Here is an 8,736-nt window from a genome sequence, read left to right as displayed (position 1 = left end):
TAGGAATCGTGCGCGAAAGTGTGCCTATGTTTGACATACTGCCGATCCGCGCAAACCGAGAGCACGACTATGGGACTCCACCATAGGCTGCCTTGGAAGGTGTCACTCTCTTTCTCTTTCTCTCTCTTACTCTCATATCTATCCGTCTATCTATCTATCCTTTTCTCATTTTCCCTCCCACTTTTCGTTTCTCTCTATATCTCTCTTTCTCTCTCTCTCTCTCTCTGTCTGTCTGTCTCTCTGTCTCTCTCTCTCTCTCTCTCTTGCTCCATCACACTTGCTCTCCACTTCGTCTCTTTTGCACTCGCTCCCCTTCTGTCCAGTGCGCGTGTTCCTTCTCTCTCGCACAATGTCGTTCCTTTACTCCCTCCTCTTTTTCTGCATGATTCTGTCCTTCCAGGTTTATTCCCCTCGGTAAATTGTGTCTTTTAACAACATGCGAATTGCGTTGGCCGATAGACAGCACGCCAGTGCCAACTACACAAAGTGTAACCCTCTTTAAAATACTCATTTTTCGTACATCTTCTACGTTTCGTCTCTGTTCCGGCCGCCGTACCGTTCCTTCGCTTTGACGTTAATTCTCGGGCGGTAATGTCAGGCTTTTCCGCATCTTTTCCATGATGCGGTGGTGAAACTCGATCGGATAGTAGTGCCGTGCTATCTCCTTTTTATTACATTCCTCGCGTCATCGTTTTGCCGAATTTTTCCGTCCGATCAGTTGGTTCGTTATCGTGTATCTTTGTAAATCGTTCTTATTTTTACCATTAAGAAGAATTTTATTAATATTCTTTGTCTTCTTTCAGATGTCTGCTGGGTCACAAATTCAGATGGCACCCCAATCAACCGTAAACTCTGGTCAGTCGGTTCATAGTCAAGACTCGAACATGAGTACCGGTAAGCCTAATGATATTTACTTTCAAAGAATCTTAGAGTGACTTTAAGTAAATGTTGTTTTGATCTATACGTTCTCGAGTGATTTATATACTCTGATCATGAAATTATAATTGTCAGAGTATCAAGAAATATCTTTTAGAAATGTTAAAGTATTCAAATCCAATAAGAGACTTATTATTTATATTACAGCGATTTCTTATCTTCTCAAAGTATGGTGATATATATCAACTGCGGTCACAAAATTTCATTGTATGTATAAATTTGTAATCCATTGTAGGCTCTTCGCATAGTGATAAGGAGGTAGACCCAAATACTCCGGAAAAAATACCAAGAACTCCTTCTGAAAGGAAAAGAAAACGTAAAGCCGATGATGGTGGCGGGGGGGTTCCAGGAGGGCCGGTAGGCAGCAAGGGAACGAGGTCCGTTGCTGCCTTAGACAACAAAAAAATCAACGAATATTTTTCAAAGCACCATCTTGGTAATAGTCCCATTCGACACGGAGGAGCTAAAAGTCCTTCTCCTCAACAGGGATATCCTATGGTAGGTATCGTTTAGTACATTCCAAATACATCTCTGTTTTTATTGCTTTACTTCTAATGCTGAAGTAACATGATATTGTTAACTCTGTTTTATTGAAATTTATCACGTACTATAAATTTTCATTTCGATAGTATCCTCCATCGCCTCAACAACCTTTTTCACCTCAAGTAACGACGCCTAACTCCTCGGTGGCGGAATTTTCGTCCTTGATGCAACCACCAAGGCCTCATCCTCAACCTCCACCTCTTCCACCACCGTCTTCGACGCAACCTGCAGGCTCGATGGTCAGCAAGCAGGTGCAGGTAAGGCCTACCAACCTCAGTAGGACAAGCCAGGTCAGGCAAGCGAAGACTAACACCCCAAATGTAAGCAAAATTCGGTAATACTTGCGAGCATTTTATAAGAAAAGCCCTATTAATTTATTCCTTACATAGAATTCCTTAATATTATAATTACATGTTTGTTACAATGTTTCTGTAATTAATAGTGATATTGATAAAACACTTTGTTAACACGATGTCTCTACATGAGATTTTTTAAATGCTCTATTAAATGTATTGCGATGTATAAATGATATTAAAAAGACACAAATATAAGTGAATTGGCAAAGGTGATTAACAATGAAATTTAACATTAGTAATGATTACGATGCTATGTCAGTAGCTCCAACGAATAAAATGATTCAAAATTGTTATCACCATCATATTCATGTCATTGCGTCTTTTTTGTAGTTTTTTAATAAGATCATTTTGCTATCAATACTTATTAAAGAACATTTATACAAAATTATTGTATGTATTATTGTATATAATATCGTGTGTAAAAGTGATATGTAAGCATAAAAAGGATGTTTCTTGTCGAATGTTCGCAATAACTTGTACGAATTTTTAATCAGACTGTAGCACTGTATCCATTTGTTATCATACAGATGCAGGCTACCTTGTAATGTCGCTCCTTAATCCAACAAAAATTCTTTTTTTGCATTTAATTGGTCAAAGTTATTTCATATTCAGTCGTCATTTTCATTGTAAATTTGTTAATAGGGGTGTATGTTTTTTATCTTGGCATTCCTGTATGTTTACATTTTAATAGATCATTTAATTTTTATACGCTTGATTTCTGACGGGTGCAATTTTATTATTACATAGAGAGGGCTATGATTAAATCTATAGTTTTTTGTGATGATTAGTATTTCTCTACTATTTAACATACGCATACATTTTAGGTGTTTTCCTTGCTGCCTGTAATTTTGTTATATTAATATCCTTGGGTTTCGCTCTATATTTATTTCGAATAACTAACACATTGTTATTTTTTATATTTTATTCTATAAATTTGGCTAAAATAATTCTTAGAATCATCTCATCGAGTTTCTAACAATATGAACAAAAGAAATATAGATTTATTTCTTTTTTATTTGTTACATGTTTTTTGCTCTATCTGGGTGCAGCAAGGTATCTGGTGTTTCTAATCAATGCTGACAAATGTATCAGATGTTACAGTTAATTGTTTGTATTTACTATAAAATATGTAAATTATACATTCCAGACAGAACTAACTTGCCAGAGGATACAGGAATTTGAAACTCAAGCCTCTTCGGACTTAGAACTACGTAATAACAAAATTGATGAATTAAATAGAGTAAGTAAAAAGTTCATGCATAGGAATATGTACAATGAAGACGACTGTTCTTGATATTTATTTCAATATTAATTATGTCAACGTGTATACGTATTATTTTTACAGACGACAGATGAACTTAGGCATCAAATGGCTAATCAACAAAAAATTATTGAGCAGCACAAATCCCATATAAATAAGTGTATAGACGTTGTAAAGAAGTTATTAAAAGAAAAATCAAACATAGAGAAAAAGGAGGCTAGGCAAAAGTGTATGCAAAATAGACTGAGGTTGGGACAATTTGTGACACAGAGGGTAGGTGCGACGTTTCAAGAAAATTGGACGGATGGTTATGCATTTCAAGAATTAGCTCGAAGACAAGAAGAAATTGCAACCGAGCGAGAAGAGATTGATAGACAGAAAAAATTATTGCTTAAAAAGAGGCCATCCAATAGTGAAACAAGTAGGAAGCGTAGTCAGCCACAACCTTCTTTGCATAATGGAACTGAAGCTACATTCTTAAAACCAGATGCTGTACCTGGTTCTTATACGTGGCAAGAGTATTATGAAGCCGATGAAATACTCAAGGTATTTATTTATACACACACACACACACACACACACATGTATTTATTTGAGAATAAACAACAATAAATATGCATGAATATAATTTTTAGTTGCGGCAAAGTGCGTTGAAAAAAGAAGACGCAGATTTACAATTAGAAATGGAAAAATTAGAAAGGGAACGAAATTTACACATCAGAGAGTTGAAGCGTATTCATAACGAGGACCAATCGCGATTCAATTCTCATCCTGTATTGAACGAACGTTACCTTTTACTAATGTTATTGGGAAAGGGTGGCTTCAGTGAAGTGCATAAGGTATTAAATATAATTTTGATATATATATTTTTTCAAGAATTTTATGGTCCACTTTCTTCTTCTTTTATTTCATATATTTTATTACTTTCTTAATGCAGGCATTTGACTTAAAAGAGCAACGGTATGTCGCTTGTAAGGTGCATCAATTAAATAAAGACTGGAAAGAAGATAAAAAGGCTAATTACATAAAGTACGTAAAAAATCGAATGGTATTAAACACGAATAGTGAGAATAATATGATATAATATAATATATAACATACATATATATTTATTATATTATCCTCATTTATAATATACATAATATATTTAACATATTCTTTACTAAAATAGGCACGCATTACGGGAATACAACATACATAAAGCTCTTGATCATCCACGTGTTGTAAAATTGTACGATGTGTTTGAAATTGATGCCAATTCCTTTTGTACTGTCTTGGAGTATTGTGATGGGCATGATTTAGATTTTTACCTCAAACAGGTACATAGTATTTTCTTTTTTGTACTTTACGTTTTTCTTTTGATTTCTTTTGTTTTGTTTCGTTTTTCTTTTTCTGTTTTGTTTTTCTTTTCTTTAAATTTTTTCTTTTTCTTTTCTTTTCTTTTCTTTTCTTTTCTTTTTTTTTTATTTCATTACTTTCTTTTTTACAACGAATTGGATTAAGAGAAGTTATATTTTTTCTTTGATAGCATAAAACTATACCAGAGAGGGAGGCAAGGTCGATCGTCATGCAAGTAGTATCGGCATTAAAATATCTTAACGAAATAAAACCACCAGTCATACATTATGATCTAAAGCCAGGTGTGTGTGTGAATTAAAGCATTTCACTTTATAGTAAAGAAACATTAAAACAGTATATATTTTATGTCTTATATATCATCTCTTTTTATATAGGTAATATATTACTCACGGAAGGTAACGTCTGTGGAGAAATAAAAATTACAGACTTTGGATTAAGTAAAGTTATGGATGAAGAGAATTACAATCCTGATCATGGTATGGACCTTACATCCCAGGGTGCTGGTACTTATTGGTACGTATTTTTGTTCATTATTTTCTTATCCAAATAAATACTTCAAAGATTCGTTTATTCAATGTAAAATCGATTTATTAGGTATCTTCCACCCGAATGTTTTGTCATTGGTAAAAATCCTCCCAAAATATCATCAAAGGTTGATGTATGGAGCGTGGGAGTTATATTCTACCAATGCCTTTATGGTAAAAAGGTAATTTAATAAATAATTCAAATCGAAATCCATTATCGTCAAGCAGTAGTTGACGTTGTTAGTAAAACGATGATTATATTTAATTTCACAGCCATTTGGACACAACCAATCGCAAGCTACGATTTTAGAAGAAAACACCATATTGAAGGCCACTGAAGTTCAGTTTGCGAATAAACCAACCGTTAGCAACGAAGCAAAGGTAAAGGGAAATGATCGGATAATACTTGAAAGAGAAATCGTTTTCTCGTGGTAGATCGATATTTTATTAGGATTAAATCTTGTTACAGAGTTTCATAAGAAGCTGCCTAGCGTATAGGAAAGAAGAACGTATAGATGTACTGACACTAGCTAGACATGAATACCTGCAACCTCCTGTGCCAAAACATGGCCGTCAAGCGAACAGTCAGCAACAGCAACAACAACAACAGATTCAGCAACAGCAGCAGAGCTCCTTTACTGTTGGCATGTTTAGTGGTATGAACGCGTCGAGCAGTTCGTAGTGGAAATGGACTAAAGACGAATATCTTCGATATGCTATTACATGCCAAATCTTGAGCACTGAACTGCGCACCATCTCATCTTAGGAAAATAACGATCGCTATAACCAATTGTAAATACTAAACCGGATACTATCACCATCACTACCACCACCTTCACCGTCATCACCACCATTACCACTACCATCACCACTACTACCATCATTACTACCACCACCACACCACCACCACCACCACCATACCGCCACAACTATACTTACAGGTCGTCTCATAGGACATTGCAAGAGAGATGCGAGACTGGTCGTCGCAAGTCCAGAAGCTTGCGTCTTTCTACAAGCCACGCTACATTATTCAGCATAACAAAAATGTTGTGTTCGTAAATATTCAATTGTATTATCGTTCCTTGTATCAAAACAGTGGGCTGACTTGATAATAGTGTTTAAAAGAATGGAAGGAAACGGATAAACATGTGATAAGTCATTGTGAATTAAAAAGTGAAGTTTAAACTAAAGAGGAGAGTAAGCGAAAGGTATAAGACGATGGAATCCAGTGGAAGTGATTTACTCGGTGAAAAGGGAAAGAGAAAGGGAAAAAGAAAAAAAAAAAAAAAGAAAAAAAGAAAACAGAGGGCAACGAATGATAAAAATGCAGCGCGTCGAGAAAGAGTAAGAGACTTTGCTCTTGCGGAGACGTTCCTCTCTTCTGAAGTTACGTATGCGTGAATGAGTGTGATGAAAGATTGTTAAATCTAGCGTGCGTGTATATATTTATACTATATATATATATATACTAATAAATCCGATATAATATATATATATGGTGTAAAGAAAAAGGACAGCATTGACAGTGGGAAGACAACTGTGGTGGCTCTATCCTCGCATGACCTCCGTGCAGTCAGGTATTCCATGAATACTTGACTACACATCATGTTACTTTATTCAAATATTAACATTATTACTTATATCATGACTAATAACAATTAACATACATAAACACGAGGAGATTTGGTTGGTTGTTCCTATTCTGAAACGAGTGGGCTTTACCTATACTGGAACGATTAGTTTGAGAATTAAATGGAAAGAGTGGCGATGCTCCCAAAGTATAAAAACAAAAAAAAAAATCGTATAGGATCACGGTCCACCACTTGCACCCCTCCCTCCCTCCACCTCCCGTTCATAAATATATTTTAAATTGAGAATTTTCTAACTCGCGGTTAAAAAACGTGTTTTTCCTTTCTCTAATCGTGGACACATCAACATATTATTGCGGCCATCTCCGTGCTAAATCAATTCGTATTTATCGGGCATTAAAATTTGTAAGGTAAGAATCGTAATATTGTACCGACCTGATCATTATTTCTTTACTCATAATTTGTTTTATATATGTACGTTATATAGAGATAATTATGAAATAGAAGACTAAGTTATTTTATCAAGTGCCCTTGCTTTGTATTATAGTCGTGTCTGTCGACAAACTGCAGCTTTGGGGAGTAATAGAAAGAAGTTGTTAAAATGTTGTAAGTTGTTGGTACAATGTGGGCACGGTATTGATGACACAATACCAACGTGATTGGCAAAGTATGGTCAGAGGAGAATACATTACAAGTCTGAACAGAGTCTGCTACTAGATCCATCGCTTAATATTTTAAAAGCCAATCAACCGTTTCCCTTTCCTTTCTCCTACACTTCTTTAATAACTAATCCTATTATTCAAGAAAAACGCATACTTCTTGTTATTTCTTTTTCTCAAACGTGTGCCACTCTAAAAATGGCTTTTCATTAAAATTAAGTTACAAAATTGCCCGAGAGATATCTCATTTATATTTTTTAATACTTTTTAAAGCCAATATTTATTCAAATAAATTGATACCTTTTGAAGCAATTTATTCATCTTTAATAAAATGTGCACTTTCTTAGGATTATTGTTGATAACGTGAAATTTTCAACGCATCTATTAAAATCAATGAGAAATTAAAAGTAATCAATATATTCGTATAAATATTGACTTTGAGTTCAGCTTTTCTGTCGCGTTAAATCATGTATTACATCTTTTTATTTCTTCATTGAATGTGAAGATTTCTTTTCTTGAAGAATGACGGAAAGCCTTTTTTAGACGGCAAAAATGTTCGCTTTTTCTTTTTTGTTTTTTGCAAGTAAAATTAAGCAAGTGGAAATCATAAATTATTCTAAAAAAAAAAGAAAAAAGAAAAATCCATTAACAAACGTATACTTTTGCAAATTTGATCCGGTAACTTGTATCGAGAAATGAGGATTAAATGAGCAACTTATTTTACATCTTTTACAAAAGCCATTAATATGCATTTATTCAAATCAATATCAGAGGTAGCGTTTATGTTCTGTGGAAAGAACAATTTTGCATTTGTAAATATCGAAGAACTTTAAGAAAAATCAACGGATAATAAATTAATAAATTAACGCGTGCATTCGTGTATTGGAAGAAAGTTTTATATATATATATATATATATATATATATATATATATATATATATATATATATATATAGACACACACACAAAAATCCGAGACGTTTTTTTTACTAATAATTTAAAATATACATACACAAACGAATTAGAATATATAATATTTTTTTTTTGTGGAGTGAACTACAAAATAGTATTAATTTCATAGAGCAAAATTGTAATTCGAGTACAGTCGGGTAAAGTATTATTATCGTAAATGACACGACAGCCATCGCAATATAAATAACATCGGATATTTTTTATCGCCCTTACGTGTTAGCATAGTCATGATCTTTCTCATAATTACCAACAGGAATTGTGTCGAGGATGGTGTATGAAACGTTATAGCAATAAAATTACGTATTTGTGTATAATTTAAAGTTAGTAAACTTATTGATTACATACAATACTTGTATTAGAATATATATGTATGTATATATATATATATATATATATATATATATATATATATACACCCTATTTTATTGAAGAAAGAAAACAAAGAAAAGAAACATACACCTCACATATATATATATTAAAAATATCGGAATTTTTTTTTAAGAGAAAAATTGATTTTTTTTTTTTATAGTTAAACAAT

At 33.5% G+C, this 8,736-nt stretch overlaps 1 protein-coding gene across 17 annotated transcripts in view; it reads left to right on the top strand.

The window, feature by feature from the left end:
• The window catches only part of LOC122633009 (serine/threonine-protein kinase tousled-like 2), a 56,445-nt gene extending 49,159 nt beyond the window's left edge, over positions 1-7,286 (top strand). For 14 of the 17 annotated variants that reach the window (XM_043820420.1, XM_043820423.1, XM_043820422.1 and 11 more), the window contains 13 exons: positions 804-894; positions 1,172-1,434; positions 1,566-1,799; positions 2,983-3,075; positions 3,181-3,642; positions 3,732-3,935; positions 4,034-4,125; positions 4,268-4,415; positions 4,625-4,736; positions 4,830-4,968; positions 5,050-5,161; positions 5,253-5,360; positions 5,449-7,286. In XM_043820420.1, the coding sequence (XP_043676355.1) occupies positions 804-894; positions 1,172-1,434; positions 1,566-1,799; positions 2,983-3,075; positions 3,181-3,642; positions 3,732-3,935; positions 4,034-4,125; positions 4,268-4,415; positions 4,625-4,736; positions 4,830-4,968; positions 5,050-5,161; positions 5,253-5,360; positions 5,449-5,661 (2,271 nt within the window). In that variant the 3' untranslated portion in view covers positions 5,662-7,286. Of the gene's footprint in view, positions 1-54; positions 100-223; positions 722-803; positions 895-1,171; positions 1,435-1,565; positions 1,800-2,982; positions 3,076-3,180; positions 3,643-3,731; positions 3,936-4,033; positions 4,126-4,267; positions 4,416-4,624; positions 4,737-4,829; positions 4,969-5,049; positions 5,162-5,252; positions 5,361-5,448 lie in introns of those variants that run through there. The other 3 variants (XM_043820430.1, XM_043820431.1, XM_043820419.1) reach the window with 3 other exon arrangements.
• Positions 7,287-8,736: the final 1,450 nt, after the last annotated feature.

Source organism: Vespula pensylvanica, chromosome 11 (genome assembly GCF_014466175.1).
Source record: "Vespula pensylvanica isolate Volc-1 chromosome 11, ASM1446617v1, whole genome shotgun sequence".
NCBI lineage: Eukaryota > Metazoa > Arthropoda > Insecta > Hymenoptera > Vespidae > Vespula > Vespula pensylvanica.
Note: the sequence above shows the minus strand (reverse complement) of the source record. Positions and strands in the feature narration are given on the sequence as shown.